The sequence below is a fragment of the Sinocyclocheilus anshuiensis genome, unplaced genomic scaffold (assembly GCF_001515605.1).
Source record: "Sinocyclocheilus anshuiensis isolate Anshui unplaced genomic scaffold, SAMN03320099.WGS_v1.1 scaffold861, whole genome shotgun sequence".
NCBI lineage: Eukaryota > Metazoa > Chordata > Actinopteri > Cypriniformes > Cyprinidae > Sinocyclocheilus > Sinocyclocheilus anshuiensis.
The window spans coordinates 591,521-612,149 of NW_015554217.1; the positions used below are offsets into that span (position 1 = coordinate 591,521).

General features: G+C 35.8%; 4 protein-coding genes across 4 annotated transcripts in view; 3 read left to right on the forward strand and 1 right to left on the reverse strand.

Moving 5' to 3' along the window:
• Window positions 1–2,079, forward strand: part of LOC107671122 (gamma-adducin-like) — a 12,335-nt gene extending 10,256 nt beyond the window's left edge. The window contains exons 14-15 of the mRNA XM_016463970.1: window positions 643–750; window positions 901–2,079. Of these exons, the coding sequence (XP_016319456.1) occupies window positions 643–750; window positions 901–1,235 (443 nt within the window). The 3' untranslated portion in view covers window positions 1,236–2,079. The remainder of the gene's footprint in view (window positions 1–642; window positions 751–900) is intronic.
• A 31-nt stretch (window positions 2,080–2,110) lies between these two features.
• Window positions 2,111–6,329, reverse strand: LOC107671123 (survival of motor neuron-related-splicing factor 30-like). The gene is made up of 6 exons (XM_016463971.1): window positions 6,172–6,329; window positions 5,352–5,471; window positions 4,164–4,306; window positions 3,898–4,056; window positions 2,890–3,043; window positions 2,111–2,793 (listed from the first exon to the last, which is right to left on the reverse strand). Exons 2-6 carry the CDS (start codon window positions 5,469–5,471, stop codon window positions 2,656–2,658), a joined length of 714 nt encoding a protein of 237 aa, XP_016319457.1. The 5' UTR covers window positions 6,172–6,329; the 3' UTR covers window positions 2,111–2,655.
• A 699-nt stretch (window positions 6,330–7,028) lies between these two features.
• On the forward strand, window positions 7,029–9,686 carry LOC107671124 (BCL2/adenovirus E1B 19 kDa protein-interacting protein 3-like). The gene is made up of 5 exons (XM_016463972.1): window positions 7,029–7,253; window positions 7,796–7,943; window positions 8,048–8,114; window positions 8,960–9,189; window positions 9,279–9,686. The coding sequence occupies exons 1-5, from the start codon at window positions 7,211–7,213 to the stop codon at window positions 9,322–9,324; spliced, it is 534 nt and encodes a 177-aa protein (XP_016319458.1). The 5' UTR covers window positions 7,029–7,210; the 3' UTR covers window positions 9,325–9,686.
• Window positions 9,687–11,289: 1,603 nt separating this feature from the next.
• Window positions 11,290–16,445, forward strand: LOC107671096 (transcription factor COE3-like). Its single transcript, XM_016463944.1, has 16 exons — window positions 11,290–11,366; window positions 11,811–11,967; window positions 12,094–12,157; window positions 12,292–12,347; window positions 12,627–12,700; window positions 12,886–12,954; window positions 13,262–13,343; window positions 13,635–13,752; window positions 14,043–14,176; window positions 14,468–14,594; window positions 14,748–14,836; window positions 15,016–15,081; window positions 15,200–15,353; window positions 15,440–15,703; window positions 16,081–16,163; window positions 16,327–16,445. Exons 1-16 carry the CDS (start codon window positions 11,290–11,292, stop codon window positions 16,342–16,344), a joined length of 1,632 nt encoding a protein of 543 aa, XP_016319430.1. The 3' UTR covers window positions 16,345–16,445.
• Window positions 16,446–20,629: the final 4,184 nt, after the last annotated feature.

A 20,629-nucleotide genomic window follows, 5' to 3' on the forward strand; every position in this document is an offset into this window, starting at 1 on the left:
GATGTGATCCACCTCATAGTAACAATCCTGTCAGATCGTCCATCCTTTGAGTGAGAGTGTAACGTTACAGGTCGGCCGATCTAGTTTCGTGGTTAAAGTTAACCTTTTCGACATGTTTCCGCAATGTTGTCTGGGGGTTTGGCAAAAGGAGAGTGGGACTGTGGGCGGTGCTCGGGCTGGTGACTGTGTAGTTCTGACGTCAACTTTTTACGGAAGTCACAACGGTTTGTGAAAAATCACAGCTACTTTAAGCAGGCTGTGTGAATTTTACTGTGGACTGACTGTTTTGAAACTTATATGGTCGTTACATAGCACCTAGACCTCAGTTATCATGAAAAAAAGCCAGGAAATTTCAGTTTTGACAATATGGGACCTTTAAAATAGAAAACAGTAGATTGTCGTATTTCACAATATTACTATTTTTACTGTGTTTCTGGTCAAATAAATCTATCCTTGGTGAGCATTAGAGACTTATTTCAAAAACATGAAAAATCTTACCTACCTATAACTATTTAGTTTGCAGTCCATTCCGTTTCCTGTAAGCTCCAATGTATTTCTTGTTTGATCCAGTACATACTTTCCATCTCAATTTAACCTGTTTTTTATTTGGCTTTTTCAAAATATGCTTTCTTGACATATAAGCTCTTCAGTCAGAGGCTGATGAGGAGTTCACAGATGGAGAAATGACTACATACGACGGCTCCACCATTTCCCTGTCGATCTCACCTCTCATGAGCCCTGAAAGAGGAGGTATAGATTCTCTCATATAGATAGGAGGTATAGATAATCTCATATAGTCTGTATATTACCACACTGGTCTTTGATAACCAAATTAGTTGCAGTTTTATGGTTTTGGACTAGACGGTCTCATGCTGAAAAGTTTCTTCCTCTTGTTCTCAGACTGTCTTTCAGCTCTGCTCCAGAGCAGCGATGGTGATGACCTGACGCAGGATGATGACCTCACTCTACAGGTCACAGAGCTCAGCATCACTAAAGAGATGCAGGTCTCCATAACAACCACAGTCGCCAACAACATTTCAGTCACCAGCTCTTCTGAAAGTCAGCCAATGTCACCCAAAAAGAAGAAAAAGAAATTTCGTACTCCTTCCTTCCTGCGGATGACGAAAAAGAAAGAGCGAAGAGACAAGGAGAAAGGAAAAGAGAAGGAGAAGGAAAGAGAGAAGGAGCAAGAAGAAAAGGAGATAGAAGAAGAAAAGGAATGCAGGAAGGACTGAGTAAACACTCCTGTTAGACATGTGACTGTGAAGGGGCTTGTGGGATATGTAGTTTTAGGAGGGCCCAGTGTTAAATGCGATGACCAGCAGGGACAGGGATATTAACATCAAAGCAATGACTTGTATGTTAAGTTGTTAAACACGGAATATTTCAACACTTTTTTTCCTACAGCTATATCAACATCTATATAGCCGAAGAATATCGTACTACACTTTTATAAACTGTACATTAATGCACTCTTATACACACAAATATCAGCAGACTAAATGAAAAATTCTAGTCCTTATTCACAGCCCTAATCACTGAATATGAGAAGTATTGGAAATATTTTGATGGCTCTACATTGTTTGTAGATGAATTGATGTTGTGCTGAATTAATCAGGTGACAGTGAATTTTAAGAAAGACTGTGTGAAACTGGATTCCTGCATATTAGGAATATTAAAGTATTAAAATCATTTTTAAATGGGAAACAGCCATTCAGTGTGATATGAAGCTTTGTTGATTTGCTTGGTTTGTAAATGGAGATGTAGTTGATAACAGATTGTTATTCTACTAATAGTTTTGTTGACCGATTATATAAAAGGCTATAACCACTATATGTTGATTATACAATCAAATACTTGGATTTTAATCAAAAACTTGTGCTGTAATTATGTTAATAGTGATGTTTTCCTGTTCTCACCAAGGCGTTTTGTCTTCCATGGTCAAATACTGCTTTTTGTAATTTGCAGTCTCATGGTCATGTGTGTGAATGTAACCTTTCTGAAATAAAAGTGTGCTAAAATTTACAAAGAAAAACATTTATAATACAGACATCAGCTGGAAAACACAATTTGAATAAAGCAAAAAAAAAAAAAAATTGTTATTGAAATGTCAACAAAACATTTATTCCTCTAAAATATGTAAATATACAAAACTGAAAAGCAAATGTAACAACAAATGGACTGCAGCAGAATGCTTATTAGACAGAGGTGGACAGAACAAAACAAAAAAAACAGCTTAATCTGTTCAATGACACCGGTCTTCCCTAACTCGACCATGTATGAGGGGAGGCCAGTGTTTCCATTTATGTTTGTTCAACACATTATAAAAACTATAGAGCAGAGTTCCCACTCTCAGCAGCTCATGCAGACTTGGTCCTGAGAGCATGAGGAAAACCTGTAAAACTAACCAGTAGCTGTGCTTCACTGAGGACTGATGTTTTATTAGTTACAACATCCAGAGACTCGTTCAGTACAGAACAGCTCCAACATCCACAGAACAAACTATTACTGGAAATAGTACAAAACGGGAAATGTGTTACTATATACTTATTTCATGTCCAATCAGATCTGTTTATGATTTCTAAGTGGGTTTCAGTTCGATTCATTTTTATGTTTGGTGATTACAGATGGGGAACAGACAGAACACGAGGGAGATCACTGGGGCATTAGATGCCTGACATTATATTTTGAAGTGTCATTGTACTGGGTCATGGGTTTATCTGCGATACCACACGTGCCAACGCCAACCTTTCCATTCACACTCTCTGGAGATGCAAATATACTCCTCTTCACCTGGAGATGATGATCATACAACATGAGCATGATGGCAGGGTTAAAAAAAAAAAAAAACGTAGCAGGATTAGTCAGCTTTTTTTCTCTGATACGCACCTGTCCTTTTTTATTCTTGGAATAGGCTTTATTGTTAAACTGCTGCCATTTGGATTTCTGATCTTCTCTCTCCTGCTCCAGCTCCTTAATGCGCTGCACCTTTTTCTGGGCCTTTTTCTTCTTATATTCCCTCTGATCTGCCAGCAGCTCTTTCCTAAGAGAAAACACACAATGGGAAAACATAAAAAAAAAAAACTCTTGAAATGCATTTCTGTCACTGGCCTTTTAGAAATAGCTAGTAAATCTATCATTATGCTATATTACCACCAAATCTTGGATTCAACCTTTCTGTCAACTTGTTTTCTTTCAAATAGCACAGGTTTTGTATTTCTTTTGGAATTGATTAATCTCATTGATCTGAGACTATGCACCTCAGTTGAGTGGAAAAAAATTATTTGGGATTAATTTTTAACAATATCACTGAAAAACAGGTCCATAAGCTCAGTTTAATGAGGCCTATATAAAAAAGCAAAAAGAGATACAAAACCTGTGCAAATTGGAAGAAAACAAGCTAATAAATAAGTCACAAATATTGAATCCAATATTTGGTAGTATGGCACACCAAGAAATGTATACACAACTTTTCGTAGGCCAATCATTTTTGACCAGGAACACCACAAGTGTTACAAGGTGGGGGGAAAAAAAGAGAAAATCTCAAAAAAGTATAAAAATTATCTAAATGCTTTGGGAAGTTATTAAAAAAAACAAAAAAAAACAAGCAAAAGTAGCACCGATACTACATACTTAATACTTCATATTGGTATATTTTATACTTTTAATAGTTAATTATAGTTAATACATTTAAAAAGCAATATAGTTTTTGAGATCATTTGTCTTACAACAATTAAAATAAATAAATATTAAAAGTATTTCTTTACTGACATCTCAATTTATTGTAGCAACTGTGCTTATTTACAGCTTTTAAATCATAAAATACCTTATAAAGATGTGTTGAACTGATTAGACTGTATATCAAAACAGACAAACGTCATTTTGACATCTACTTACTTGGATTTGGGCTTTCCCTCCTTCTCTTCTCTACTCCTGCCTTCCTCCACTGGTTTAAGCACATGAAGCGGCATTACCTCTGCGTTGCCGTAGCTAGAGAAGGTGATGGCTGCCGTGCCGTTCTCAGTGTCAATCTCTTCAATTTCCGCTTCATACAACCTGCCAATCACACAGCACTGTAAGCAGGTGAGTACGGATATATATCCCACCCAACACTCAATAAGTAAGATCAATATACCTACTGTGTGTTTGTGTGTGATACTCACTGTCCGTCCTGGCTCCAGGTGGCCATGCAACGGTCTCCGACCCTCCAGCTGCGAGTGGGAGCGACTGCCTCTGAGCTTTTGGTGCTGGCTGCACCCTCCACTGGCTGTGATGTCAACAGGTCTTTTGTCAACTCAATCACCTCCTATAGTGACACATAACAGCAATGATTTGATGAATATACTTCGATAGAAAGGTACTTTTCATCTTGTCAAAGGCTATCAGGCATCAGCCTAAGTGACTAAAACTGGACCACTGAAAAACATGGCAGACCAAGTTTTAAAGGGGTCATATGATGCTTTTTTAAAGATCATTATTTTGTGTATTTGGTGTAACAGAATATGTTGACATGCTTTAATGTTCAAAAAACACATTATTTTTCAAATACTGTACATTATTGTAGGTCCTCTATGCCCCGCCTCTCTCAAACGCTTCGTTTTCTACAAAGTCCCTCCTTCCGACAAGTGCAGTCTGCTCTGGTTGGCCAGCTGACCCAGTGCATTGTGATTGACTGAACACCGCACACGGAGACCGCTGAACACGCCTCTTTAAATGGTTTCGTGGTGTTCCTTATTGTATTTTAAAACACTATTGCAATGTTTTCAACTTACATTATGGCATTTAAAATAATATTATCCCAAACGTAACTGCGGCGCGTGTGGCTGTGCTGCAGTCAGTGAACCGCTTCCATCGGCGCTGCTGCAGCAAAACACACTGTTGCTCACATCAAACATTATCATGCGAGTATTATGACCAGTACTTAATTTGATCCTGCTGGATCCTGTTCCGGAAAATGTCAGATTTTGAATTTTTGCGTTCCGGTAGGCCTATTTGTTTTTAAAAATCCGGCATTTACAGTGCATTAGATCGTGACAGTGCTGTAACCTTTTATATGTTTGGTTGACTGTATTTTATTTTGATAATGAACAGACTGCGATGTAAATTTGAATTGTTAGAATATGTGGGGTGTGTGCGCGTGAGAGGCCGGCGCGATCGAACAGCTGAAACATAAAAAAATCTATTTTTGGAGTAAGATATAATCCCCAAAAGTGTTTCACACACATTAAAAAAAAAAAAAACACATTAACACCAGTAATAATATAAAGACACATTTAAACACATTAAACTTCACAATTTCTCTCTACTGTAGTAATGCCTCACAAAAAGCAGTAGATAATTGTGCCCCAAACCTGGAGGTCCTTCTGCAGTTTAAGCAGATCTTCATTATCTGGATCTGTAGAGAGCGCCGCTTCCACCTGCTGCAGCTGAGCTTTATAATTGCTCAACTGCTTTACCAACTCTTCAGACATCTGAAAAATAAAAAAAAACATTTTTTCAAGTGATAAGTAAAAACAGGGCTCAAAACATCCACCCTTTCTTTACATGTATAAACATCTAATTTATATTGCACCAGCACAAAATTCATAATAACCTAACAGTTCTCTAGAACAAGTTTCCCAAATATTTTTTTATCTGAATCCGACCTAAATTGTGATTTTGAAATACTCCCTTAGACTTAAAGCAATGTTAACGTTTTGAAATATAATAAATGTGACATGTTGGCATGTTTACTTGTGATATATACTTAAAAAAAATACGGTAACACTTTATTTTAAGGTGTCCTTGTTACATGTACTTACTATTATAATAACAATATGCATAATTACATGCAAGTAACCCTAAACCAAACCTAATCTTAACCCTAACCATGTAGTAAGTACATGTAGTTAATTAATATTACTCAGTACTTATGTATAATTGCACTGGAACAAGGACACCTTAAAATAAAGTGCAACCAAAAATACTATAAATATTTCACATTTACAGAACCATTTACTTCATTTAATACATCATTAGCAGTGAATCTCACAAATCTCTGTTTTGACTCAAGTTAAACGCTCACCAGCGACTAATGTTTAAATGGAGCACAAGGCCTCGCGCTCGACAAAAGACATGTTTATACATTTATAAACACAAGATAACCGGATCATCCTTGAACATGCGTCTTACCTTTAAATATTCCTAGTATAATATTTATATGAAAACCAGATGAATGGAGGTGTTTAAATATCACATGAACGACTGTATGTTTAATAAAAAGGATACCGTTCTATTACGTTTGTATCTTTTCTCGTTTCGACCTTTTCCCGGATGTGACGCCACAGTCTCGCGTGATTAAAGTTGTCGCGGTGTTGCCGCTGCCGTGCGCTTGCAGAGAGGAAAGGCAAAAGCTGAATAGAATAGAAATTAAAATAAAATAAATAACACTATAGTCTATATTAAATGATACAATTATACGTGCATTAGAGTTCAGCGCCACGCTTAACATGGTTTTGCAACATTCTGCAAAGTAGGGACTTTAATTAAACTAACAGTTTGTAATTTGACCATATAATACACGTTTTATATTATATGTTATAATCCAACAAAGCAATTACAAGTTGCTGTGAATGTTTGCAAATGTAGGCTCGATTCCAGGCACATGCTTCTTCAAGACACCTACATTAGAAATTACACTGACTTCACAAAAACAAACACACCTGCACTACAGATGTTTTTAATGTGTATATACATACAAATTTACCAACCTCATCATCAACACTAAACTTTAAAAAAAATATTTTTCCTTTTCCTTCCCATTGTTATTATTTTATCAGCCTTTTTAAAATTACTATACCAATAAAGCCACTTGAATCTTGAGAGGGAGAAACAGTACAACAACATCAGTATATTTTATTGCATTTTTATGTAATGTAACGTAGGCTATCCAAAAACACACATTCTAGTGCAGCGTGTTCGCGCCAGCGTTCTACTGACCTACGTAGGTTGAGATGATTGGTCTACGGACTGACCAATAAGAGCTCAGTGTCTGTCTGTAAACAAAAGATTTCGTCAGTGTTTTCCACGAGCGCGATACTGTCGTGTATGTTTCTCAGGTCGAGCAACGTTTAGTTTTTTGTCTTTTGTTCACAAAAAAACAAATAAATAAATAAAAAGATAAAATAGGACACTACATTTCAAAACGTGATTGAAATTCCAAGGAACAGCGATGTCAACGCAAAAACTTATAACCCAGGAAGAAAGTCTGCACGGTGAGTTAGTTATACAATCTGACTTGCTCGAATAAATAACAGACCTAAGTTACATCGACAACTAACGAACACAATAAGAGCATTAATAGTAACAATAAATTATTTATTCACATTCCTAGGTTTTATACCAATGTACACCCTGTTTCCTTTTTATAAACCTATACAAAGCAGAACATTGTGTTCAAATCCGGTAGTACTGCCAAGTCAGCAACTTGTTTGCTAAAACAAACATTAGCTCTATTTTTGTTGGTACAAATGTTTGTTGAAGGACAAGACGCGTTTACAATAACCTTTTTTTTTTTTTAACGGATTATATTGGAATTTATGGACTAACACCCAGATACGTACTAATGTTATACTTATAATATAATACTTATTTGGAGACTTTTTGCTTCAGTTTCTGTTACACCAAGTGTAGTAAAATATATGTGGTTGTTGTAAAGCTCTATCTAAAAGGCCTAATCAAACATGCACCGCTTCTAAAAGTGGAAACTGCTTTTAATGATCATTTCTAAATGCTCTGATGTACCTTTCTCCACCAGACTCATGGGTAGAGCTCCACTTTGATTCATGTAGTGAACATAGTGAGGACGCACCAGCCCTTTCTGATATCACAGACCTGGAAAAAATGCTTCTGGAAGCACAACGGGAATCCAGCAGTAGTTCACGGACAAGTTCTCACTGTAGCAGGTGTGTACAAATCGCTTTAAGTGATCTGCATGTACTATGTGACTTTACAAGGGAGTGAATGATCATTCTAATCACATTGGCTGTTGTGATTTATTTCCTCCTAGTCCCCGACGTGTCCAGACACCTCCACTCATCAGTGCAGCCTCCTTCAACACACACATCATTGCACAGGTAAAATATTTTATTAAAATATAAATACCTTTCCACAACACTCACAGGCAGGAACAATGGTTTTAAGTAGTACAAATATTGCATTAAAATTTACTCACCCTCAGGCCATCCAAGATGTAGATGAGTTTTTTCTTCTTCGGAACACATTTAGAGAAATTTAGCATTACATCACTTGTTCACAAGTAATCCACACAACTCCAATCCATCATTTAACATCTTGTAAACCAAAAAGCTGTGCGTTTGTAAGAAATGTTGCTTTCGACTTAAATACAAGTCCTCTATCAATAATACTGCTTTCTCCAGTGAAACACAGATACAAGTGTGGCCGGAAGGGTCGTCAGAGGCTCTTCAAGACTGTTTTAACATTGAACATCATCTTGTCTGAATCAGGAGAAGCATATGTACAATTCAAGTACTGTTTACAAGTGAAAACAGTCCAAAACAAATACGTCTATGGATTTGATGTGAGAGGACAACAGAGAATGGATGTTTTCACTGGAGGAAGTATTATAATGGATTATGGACTATTGGATATGGATATTTTGGCCAGAAGTGATAGTTTAAAGTTAAAATGCCTTAATGATGGATTTGTTTCTTACAAACTCACAGCTTTTCACTAAACACGGTAATTGATGAATTGGAGTCGTGTGGATTGTTTGTGCATTAATGTGATGTTTTTATCAGCTGTTTAAACTCTCATTCTGACGGCACCCATTCACTGCAGAGGATCCATTGGTGAGCAAGTCGTGTAATGCTAAATTTCTCCAAATCTCAACAAACTCATCTACATCTTCGATTACTAAAAGATCAGATTTTATTTTGAAGCTTTGCTCTTTCTGTTCCAGGGGGAAGTTGTAGCAGAAAGCAAACAGGAAGCTGAGGCTGTCGCAAGGATCTGTGACTGGTCCAGCCGGCCAGAGAATGTTCCACCCACCGCATTTATTATTAAACGGCCAAAACGGAACAGAATGTGCAGCAAAAACACAGAAAAAAATGACAAGGAAATTAACACAAACTTGCTGAAGTTACTGTTACCCTCCCTAGTTTTGACACACATTCTCATGCTTGGGTTGGGGTGAGACACTTTTTCACTTATAAATTCTGACTTTGTTTGCCACACTTTTGTTCACAGTTTGACTATTTTTAATCTTTCTCTCTCTGCAGGATCTGTATTGGACGACGCCTTTCCACTCAGTGCTCTGTTATCTGAGTCATAGCGTGTGTGTGTGCTGTGTGTCAGTGTCTCTAGAAAGACCCTGACAGCCTGGAACCCTTTAGTTTTCCTCCAGGAGAAATGCAGGACTATGTAAGAGGACACTGTGAAAATATGATAGATTTCATCTTTTTTTTGCTTGGAATTAAAAGTGTTTGTTACATTAAAGACATGAGCATGAAGATTATTTTACTGACCAGGTCACATTGTAGTCCTTCAGCTGACCTGCTTTTTAAATAACATTTTAAATCATTATTTTTGAAAAATACAAATGTATGTTTGACAGAATATTCAGAGGCATATAAATACTTATTCTGACATTTACTCTGTGACATGCTGTGGAAAACTAATAAACTGTGCTGCCAAAATAGTCATCTTCCAATTAATTTTTGTTGAAAAAAGAAGTACTTTCGCATTTTCTTGCATCCATCCAACTAAGTACATAAAAGCAAATATTTAAATAGAAAATTAACCATGTTTAACTTGCTACCAAGTCTCACATTTTGTACTGGCATTTCAGGGACAGCAGGTGGCGGTGTAATCCGATTTTCTGTTTGGTTTTTGGTTGGAGTTGACGCTTATAACTTTTATTTAAAACGTACCAAACAGAATTAGTGTTATAGACATTTTAAGGCAATATGATTAATGGCAGCATCGATTTAATTATAGGCTGCCAGTATTTTCTTTCTTCACAGAATGAACTACCCCAGACAATGGATGACTGTGGAGACCTACATATTCAGCATAGCAATGCTATCTAAAATAAACTAAACTCTGCTTGAATTATACAATTCTGCTTAATGATAAACGAACACGGCTATGGCGGGTATTAATGATCAAATTACATGTACTACAGAGTGGGTAATTGAAACAGCATGGATGGATTTGGCATTGACCCTTTAAAGCTAGCTACAGCAACATTTGATTAAATTATTTTTATAGAAATTCATTTGGAATATTGTGTGGAACTGCGTCTATTTCCATGTATTGCTTTTCTTATTTTTCTGCTGTCCTTTTCACGTATGTGTTTATTTTGTTTAACCCTAATGCACAGCCTAGGTGATCAGAATATGGATGTATAACGTTAACCGCTATACGTATGCTAGTGGGTTAGTTTGGGAAGGAGAAAAAAAAGAGAAATATATTAAATTGAGGAACTGATGATTTGACATTTTGAACAGCAGGAGGACTCATTAATGCCTTTCTAATGCGGAACATTTTCTAAGAAACCTGCAGGCGTTTGTGCACTTATTTCACACATACAAAAATTATTCGCTGTTCAGCATTAAAAAAAATGCTTAACCTCGTGATGTTCGAATGTGTTTTTGCATTAAAGTTTCAAAACGACACAAGAAAATTCTAAAGATGTATTTGTAATATTACTTGACAAATTGTGAAAATATCTGCTGTTCATTATCTTATTAAAATATTTATTATTAAATATTTAGTATATAATAAAAAATGTAACACGAGTGATATATAGACACCTCAGAAAAGTTCATTGGAAAACGAACCATTTTTATATATGATCAATAACTTAATGTGATAAACAAGCGGTTGATAAATTGTATCAAAGGGTTATTTGAAAATATTTAGTAAGACATTTTTTTTTTAATAAATATGTTCCGCGCCAGTTTCAAAGATAAAATGGCATAACAAGAAAAATAAAAAATCTTCCATGACCATCAGCAGCAGGTGCTTAGTGAAGTATGAAAGGACTCGCTCTTATCCCGCGTTATCTTAGGGATGCTTCGCGCCGTTTCCAACTTTCAAAGTTCTTACAGAGTGACTCTGACTGTTTTTACGTCCCTGTGCGTCACAGCCACGCCCACACAACATATTATTACACCTAACCGACTCCTATTCTCATGCTGTTTATTAGACTGCAGTCCTGGGGGAGAAGGGACTCTGTTGTCAGCTGTTCTCTCGCATCCCTGTGGACTGACAGGCATCGCGGGAGTCATGAAGACTGCTCTGGGGTCAGCTCGACCCTGGCTCCACTCAGCTGGACTGACAGAGGTCAACCTTTCTGCTCAGAGGTAAACAGATGCATCTCATCATATCATATCCTGCCCATTTCTTATTCCTTATTCCTTGTGTGTATTTTATGTTCGGATAAAGCAAAGGTTAGGAACAAGTTTTGTAGTATGGTTAAGTTTAAGGTTGTGTTAAAGGGTAAAAACTGCAATTATAGATAACTACAGAAATTACTTACTGATGTAATTACATGCAGGTATTTTTTAAATATAAGTACAATGTAAAAACATGTATGTAGGCCTACATAAGTGCGTTGTATCAAATTATTAATTTCAATGTTAATACATAGTAGTTAAATATATATATATATATATATATATATATATATATATGTGTATATAATGTATTCTGTATTATATATAATTAGTTTTAATGACAGCAAGCTGACATTTGTGCAAAATATTGTATTTTAAGCTGCAAATAACTAGTTTCGCTGCTTCTTACAGAGGTATTGGTCTTGCCCGGGCGCACCTTGAGAAACAGCCGCCCGCCAACCTGCGCAAGTCAAACTTCTTTCACTTTGTGTTGGCTTTATATGACAGTCAGGGTGAATCTGTGGAGATAGAGCACACTGCGTTTGTGGACTTTGTTGAAAAGGAGAAGGTGAAGAGAAACGTGGAATCTATGAAATACTGGATTTAGAAAATTAAAAATGAGAAATTCCTAATTAGAAGTTATGATGCCATGTAAGACAAAGCATATATTTGTTTATTCATCCGTTTGATTTAGGAGCCAGTAAGTTTAAAGACAAATAATGGAATCCGTTACAAACTCCAGTTACTGTACAACAATGGTGAGTACTGTATAAAGTGTGGACTGCTTTAGAATAGTCTACTTTAAGAAATACACTTCCTTTGAAAATACAACTTTCATTTGTATGATGTTCAGTATTGTTGCTGTGTTATTAATTTAATTGACGTCTTTTAGGTGTCAGAACTGAGCAAGATCTATACATCCGTTTGATAGACTCTGTGACCAAGCAGGTAAAACAATTTATGCACTGTAATATTACTTGCAAGAATATGTTATGTCTTAGAACTAAAAGACCTCTTCAGTCAAGACTAAATGTTTCAAAAAATTTCATAATTCTGAAGTGATCATGTAAATTTATATATAATATATAATTTACCAATGTTATATGTGGGTGTGTTGTCTACAGAGCTCCAATGATATTTTCACTGAAATACACGTAAATATTTACATGATATATTTATATATTTTATTTGCATAACATTAACCTGGTGTTGCTTTTATTCTTTCAGGCAATTGTGTTTGAAGGTCAAGATAAAAACCCTGAAATGTGTCGTGTTCTTCTCACTCATGAGATAATGTGCAGGTAACTAGTGTCAAACAACATTAAAGCGCACAATTAACTCGTGCAATCTCATGCAAACAAACACACAGTCATAAAATAGTCTTACAAATTAGTGTTTATTTGCTGTAATTATAATATGCAGGTTATTTTTTTTTTTACAGTTGATGCAGTGATAATTGTGTTAATTTATAAATGTGAATTTTCAGCCGATGTTGTGATAAGAAAAGTTGTGGAAACAGGAACGAAACACCATCAGACCCCATCATTATTGACCGGTAGGACAATCAGCTGCATTCTGTAAGATTATAAATGAATAAAGAAATATATAATATGTGTAAGTACAATAAAGGAAAGAAAATGTTTATTGTTATTACTTATAAAGTTATTATTTAAAGAAACTGGGATTTGTCATCTTTAAGGATAAAAAGCAGACAGACAGATTGTACTCTTTCATCTCTCCAATTCTCAGTTTCTAATATTTTTTATCTTCTTACATCATTTTATCAGTGACAGTTTTTCTCTATTCCTTGATCCACAAATACCTTCACATGTTTGCATGTTTTCTTTTCATTACATACCTAGGTTCTTCCTGAAATTTTTTCTCAAATGTAATCAAAATTGCCTGAAGAATGCAGGGAACCCACGAGACACACGTCGTTTCCAGGTACACACACAAGTTCATATTGTATATTCATATCACTGATGTCTATAAATGTGTCTCATAATAGATCTGTTTAATCAACATGAAATATTTAATGAAAAAGGCTGTCCCTTATGGTACTGAACTGCACTGCAGAAGTACGATAGTAAAAACTATAAATGTAGCTAACACTATTACTTTACTTCATTCAATTTATGTACTGTTTTTTTACAATCCTTGTGCCACATCAAAATGTCCATTTGTGCCCAACATTTCCTGCACTAGACTACTAGTGAAATGTCCTGTGCATTGCAGGTGCTGGTCTCTACCACAGCCTCTGTTAAGGGCCACGTTCTAGCCATTTCAGATAACATATTTGTCCATAACAATTCAAAACATGGCAGAAGACCAAGAAGGTTTGAGCTGACTGAAGGTACAGTAATTATAAACATTGTTCTAATAATTCTATGATTACTAATGATTCGGTGCAAAATCAAACACACACGACTAACTATGCAATTCAGATCAGGGTGGTTACTGACTGTTCATATGATAATGTGTAGGTAAATACACAGTAGAAAAAGAGTATACAGAGTACATAAAAGAGTATTTTGTTTGTTTAGGATTTTTTTAGTATAAATTTGCTGTTGTTTATGTAGGTCTATCTCTAAAGTGCAATACCCTTATTCAGCATATTGAGCTAATATTTGTGTGTTAATTTAGCTGAGGTCCCCTGCATTAAGGCTATCAGTCCGAGTGAAGGTTGGACGTCAGGTGGAGCCTCAGTGATTATTATTGGAGATCAGTTCTTTGATGGTCTTCAGGTGGTTTTCGGAACAGTGATGGTCTGGAGTGAGGTGTGTTACAGTCTCAATCTCTGTTGTCAAACAAAGAATTGCTATAAATACATTTTTGTTTCATTTTTAGTTTCCTTGTTCAATTTGTTCATTTTTTGTACATCATTCACTACAGATCTCCCACAGATCTTTGCCAATTTTGGAAGGTGTGAAATACAGTGTTTCCAATAAACTTGCCTTCAGTAATTTTCAAATCTTGATGTAAATGAAAGGAGCCTCCACAGAGAGAGATATGCAGAATCTGGATTTGTACTTCCCATGAGGGTGATGACTTTTTTGGTTTTGTTATAGGTCATCACACCACATGCGATTCGTGTGCAGACTCCACCTCGTCACATCCCTGGTGTTGTAGAAGTTACACTGTCCTACAAATCCAAACAGTTCTGCAGGGGACCTCCAGGACGCTTCATTTACACTGGTAGGAATTATAGAGTTTGGAATATTCTTGCAATTTACTGTAACCATAGTTATTAGATTTTTTTCCTGTTATATAATGCCTTTTTGGAAGCTCAGACAATCTCAATTGTTTTGTTGCTAGCTGATACTGGCTGAAAGTGTTTATCTGTTTAAGCTTTAAATGAGCCAACCATTGACTACGGGTTCCAGCGTCTGCAGAAGGTCATTCCTTATCATCCAGGCGATATAGAAAGACTACCAAAAGTGAGCCAGAAATGCTGAGTTAATTTCTTCACAAATTCCATTTTAATTGTTCTAGATTGTGTTTTAAATGTTTAATTCAATTTTAAGTCATGAAATAGCATGTCTATAAATTTAACTCTCCAAAAGGGGATTTTATTTGACACTTGGAAATACAATTAAAAATTATTTTTGATTGACAGGAGGTCTTACTGAAGAGAGCAGCTGATCTCTTAGACATGTTTTATGGAATGCCTCACAACAACCAGGTCAACATAACATTTAGATTTTTTACTCGGGCTTGCTATCCCAATATACAGTACCGTTTGCTGCTGAAATCCAGAGTGGGAAGTGATGTCATTTCTGTGCTTTTGTGTCTGGCAATAGGAGATGATTCTGAAGCATACATCCGATATAGCAGAGGTACTCCACGCCATCCCACAAAACCCATCCCACACAAATTCACACAGAATGATGGGTGTTAACTACTTTGATGCACAGTTACCCGTGAACACAGAAGTTTCACAGGATGTAGAACGAGGTATGCAGTATGTATACATGTGAGTATGGTACATATGTTCCACAACAGTGTGTTAATAAATGAATGTCTCTCAATGTCTGTTTCAGCGGGTTTCAGTCGGAGTTCAAACAGTGACTTCATTGCAGGCAGTACATCCCAACAGTCTGAATTCAATAATACCAACACGTGCATGAATGGACACACACATTCGCATGCACACTCCTCTATGCAAAGGCACACGCACTCAAACACACACCCGTCCATGGCTGGGCACACACAAACACATGCACGCCCTTCTGTGTCAAACTTCTCTGTGGCTGCCACACAGCCATTCTTAGAGAGTCCCACAGCAGACACACAACACTACATCGGTAAGAACACATCTTTCTCTCTGTCTGTAACTGTCAAACTTTTTAACCATTTTTTTTTTCAGAGTCAGCATTCAAAGTTGGTTAACATTGAATTATGAATTTATCTGAATTTAAGTTCAATTTAATTCTACTTCATTGCATTCAAATATGCTTCACAACCCAGAATGTAATTAGCATTTATAATTAACCCAATTATACTTACACAAAATACATTTTTAAAATGATTTTCAGATTATTTTTGAACATAATTATAAATCAAGATATTCCAACTGAATTATGGTCAAATTGCGTAATGATGAGAATGAATTATTTACACTCATCCTGAAGATGTTCATTTAGACCTTCCTTGTCTCCTTTTCTTTCATGCATTTCTGTAGTGAAGCAAAAAAGTGGAGCATTTGCTCCAGTTCTGAAGCTGCAGTCCTCAAAAGCACAAGCTTCAAGTCTTCCCATCTGCACGGTAATGGCACATGACATGCTTGTTTTTACACACAAACTCCTCTCTCCTGCTCTTTTTGTCTACCCAATACTACCTTAGGGAGTGTGACAGTACATACACACATGAATAGTTGTGGAGTGTGCACATTTGACAGACTCATGTCTATTCTCTGTGTCTTTTACAGCCTGGAATGGACCAGTGACACCAGTCACACTCTCACATGGACACATGGACAAAACTCCATTCAGAAGTTGTGATCTTTGTAGTCAGGGAACAAGGTTCTCTCAGTGCAGGCAATACAAAAGCAAATAATATGTGAAATCATGTTGGTTGGTGATAAAGCAACATTTTTTTTGGTTAAATGTCTACAATATGCACCTCTCTATTATTATTGTATTTGTGGTCTGTGCCCAAGCCATTAAATATACATATTACCTATGTATGGTAACTTTGTGTTTGTGTGTCATCTTGCTGAGTTCTGATTGGCTGCTTAATCCCTCAGTTGTCCTGAGCACTAGAAATGTTTACATTTAAACTATCATTCAAAAGTTTGGGGGTCAGTAAGATTTCCTCTTATGCTCACCAAGGTTGCATTTATTTGATATAATATTGTGAAATATTATTACTATTTAAAATAACTTCTATTTTAATATGTTTTCAAATGTAATTTATTCCTGTGATGGCAAAGCAGAATTTTCCACAGCCATTATTTCAGTCGTCAGTGACATTTTCCTACAGTTAAACCAAGCTTTTCCAGGAACATTTATCTGCTAAAACTTACTATTATTTAAGGAAAAGAAAAATGATCAAAACATAGGGCATGGATTGATACTAAACTAAGGATTCATTTCAGCCCAAGTTTAACATGGCCTGTGTCTCTACAAGTCTATTCTTCATGTCTCATTAAATCCTCATATAGGTTGAGAATTGTTCTTATGGCAGGGGAGGTTATATAAGATCCTTCACTGAATTCTCAAATTAGCTCTCCTTCAAACAATCAAGTTTTACTATAAGGAGGAGGCATCAAAAATAAAACCAAACGCTGAACATGGAGTTTGTCTCATAAATCTGAGCGCATGAGTGAGTCCTCCCTGTGTGTGAGAGAGGAGGCTGTGCACATTCACCTGAACCCCTTCACAACAGTACCAATGTGATTTATCTTTTTGTTCACGTTTGTCTTTATGAAATGGTGTGCAAAATGAGAGTACAAAATATAGTTATTCTCCTTAATAATAAGAGTTAATGTATACATTAAGTATATTATCATGTTTCTGTTATCAAGATTTGCTAGACAAACATGGACATTAATAGTTTTATTGTGTGCTACTCCATAATATGTCTAACCTAACGCAAATTCAGTTATTCTCTTGAGCACAAATACCAAAGATTTCTGATGAAATAGTCTGAGAATCGCCTGAGAAAGTTCTTCTGGATGTCATAGACAGTCATGATCTCTTTAATGGGAGGATGAAGGAGGGGTGTCCCTGGGGAGATCTCCACAGTCAGTGGTGTGATACTGCTATATATTGTATTTGATCACATGTGACATGTGCTGCTTCCACTGCCTCAGGCTGTGCTGATCTCTCACTAAGCCTTCACATACGGTTTCATGCCACCTTACAAAAGAGCAATTTGTGCCTGACAGAATAAAATTCTGATCATGCTCAGTGAATGCAAACCCTCCCTATAATTTCAAATCATTCAATGGAGTGTGGGAGCTGCTTTTATAACTGTATAGGTTTGTATCCATTTCATGTGACACTTTCCACACAAAAGTCTGAAACTCTTTCATTTTCTTTTTCAGTAAATGATCAGAAAAAAATAGCTGTTTTCTATTCTTGTTTTTAAATAATATTTTTTATTGACCTTATCTGTTTAGTTTTTGTTACTAAAAACCTGACTAATGTGTAATTTTGTACAATAAATATAAAAAACTATTTAAAATTAAATATTTTTTTAATGGAAATACATATAACGCTTGAGTAACATGGATGTATATTATTTAGCCTGCTGTAAATTAAGTTGTCTTAGCAGGGATCAAATGTTATCTAGTTGTTGAAAAACGTATATTTCCAATTTGTGTAATTTATTTCATTTCAATTAACTTTTTTTATTCCAAGTAACAGCGTTTTAGTTTATGTTAATAACCCTGATGTATATCTAAAGTGACTTACAAATGAGTAATACAACAAGCGATTCATATTACTCATATAATAACATGCTACAGTTTCAAACCACAGTCCACGGTTCCAGCTTTTAGAATGTAACATAAATGTTAGAACAGGAATAGATATTTCATAGGAAGTATATGTTAATATATTTTTTTCTTACAATAACTTTGGTAGCAGGTTAAATGGTTAAGCTTAGTGAATGCAGCCAACACTCCAATTTAACTACCTTCATACTATATTAATCTCTATAATGTTTTTTAAAAATGTGACAGGATCGTATGGGTGTATCGAGGCTCAGATTGCTTCTAAAAATCCAATAAAGTTTAAATTATAAAAACTGAAAATGTCTTTCTTTGTGTCTGTCTGTCTTTGTTTGTCTTTTTATTGCATGGTTTGCTGCAGAAACAGTTTAACATTTTCATGGTGTAATAGCATTTAGACCGAACTGCATAAAACTTCACAGGAAGCGATGTTGGTTGATGCTCTTTTGAGACGTCATATTCAAACATAACATAACATATTCTAACAAACGAGTTAAAATGTTAAATCCATTTAAGGTATAAGATTTAACATTTCCATTTAACATTTTATTACCTCTACACTTGAACAAGGGACATGATCCAGGGGGAGTATCCATGTAATTAGTCTACTGTAAATCAGTTGTCAGTGTAAGACGTGATCAAACTGCATTAATGGTTCAGAATGATAATAAACTATGGTTAAAGAGTAAAGATTCTCTATTGATTGACAGAATTATGGTGATTTACAATATGATCCCTTTGCAGCATTAGCCCCATGCTGCTGTTTTAATCTTCAAAGCATGTAATGTGTCAGAATCATTTGTACAAATGGGTTATGGGTTACTTAAAGAAATGGTTCTGATTTAGGGAGCAGGTTTTTGCTAACCACTAACCCTCACCTCTGAGACCCTATTCGTTCTAAGAAGATTTTCAGTTTATATCTGTCACAGGTGAATGCATCATGCTGTGTAGGTGCTGCATAAAACTTCATGTTCAGAGGTGATAATGTCTAAGCACTTAAATATGATTAATGTGTCACACCTTTGTGCAGTTCACACCATGCAATCCCAGATATCACCTCAGAGATTCACCTTTGACACTCACATTTCACTTATACTAACAGCTCTCTGAATTTCCTTCATTTTGTGGACTATGTGGAGCTACTGAGCAAAGTCATCAGTATCAGAAGTGTAAAGCTGTCCCATTTAAAATCCAAATATAGAAGGCCTGTTGGAGAAGGTACACGTTCAGGTGCTAATAGCTCAGCTATTTGACCACCTGTCAGTCCTAATAATTTGTATTATTGACACACTTTTATTGAACCTTACAGATGTAATCGGTTTACTGACAGTTAAACTCGATGCTCAGTTAAGCAGAACACAATGCCTACTGATTTACCGAAATAATTGTCAAGTTTTTGGCATTACACTTTAATTCAGTTTTCATAGTTTCATAGTCAACGCAGTTTTATTCATATTATTCAGTGCTTTGAAAACACTGAAATATCATATTAACAAATGCGATAAGATAACAGGTAGGCTAATCTTCGTAAACACTCATATATTTATTGGCAACAAATGTAATCGGCTTCAGTCTTAAATATTAACATACATTACAGTCTAATGAGTGCATAAATTATATATATATATATATATATATATATATAAAGTTTCAACTTTTTCTGAAATCACTGTAGTCATATCCAGATACAATAGCGCCACCACGTGGAAGAAAAGTTAGGATGTGTACTTGTGTTTTGTCTGTATTTTGGGAAAAAGTCATTTGGTTATTTGATCAATTACTGCAACATTTGCTTCAGCTCTGAGCACATTTAATATTTATTTTCAACAAACTAGGCACACTACTTATTTACAGTATATATTACCTCCAATGCAGTATATTTATTAAATCATATGAATAGGATATTTCGGCAGGACTCAATAAAACATGTTGTTCCCATGGAATAAAGCGGAATTTTATTCTCCCTGTTGAAAAAAACAGCATATGCTGGTTAGGTATGTTTTGACGCTGGGATTCTGGTTTAAGCTGGTCCTTTGCTGGTTTATGCTGGTACTTTTGCTGGTTTATGCTGGTCATGTGCCGGCAAAGGACCAGCATAAACCAGCAAAAGGACCAGCATAAACCAGCAAAGGACCAGCTTAAACCAGCAAAGGACCAGTTTAAACCAGCAAAGGACCAGCATAAACCAGCAAAGGACCAGCTTAAACCAGCAAAGGACCAGTTTAAACCAGCAAAGGACCAGCATAAACCAGCAAAGGACCAGCTTAAACCAGCA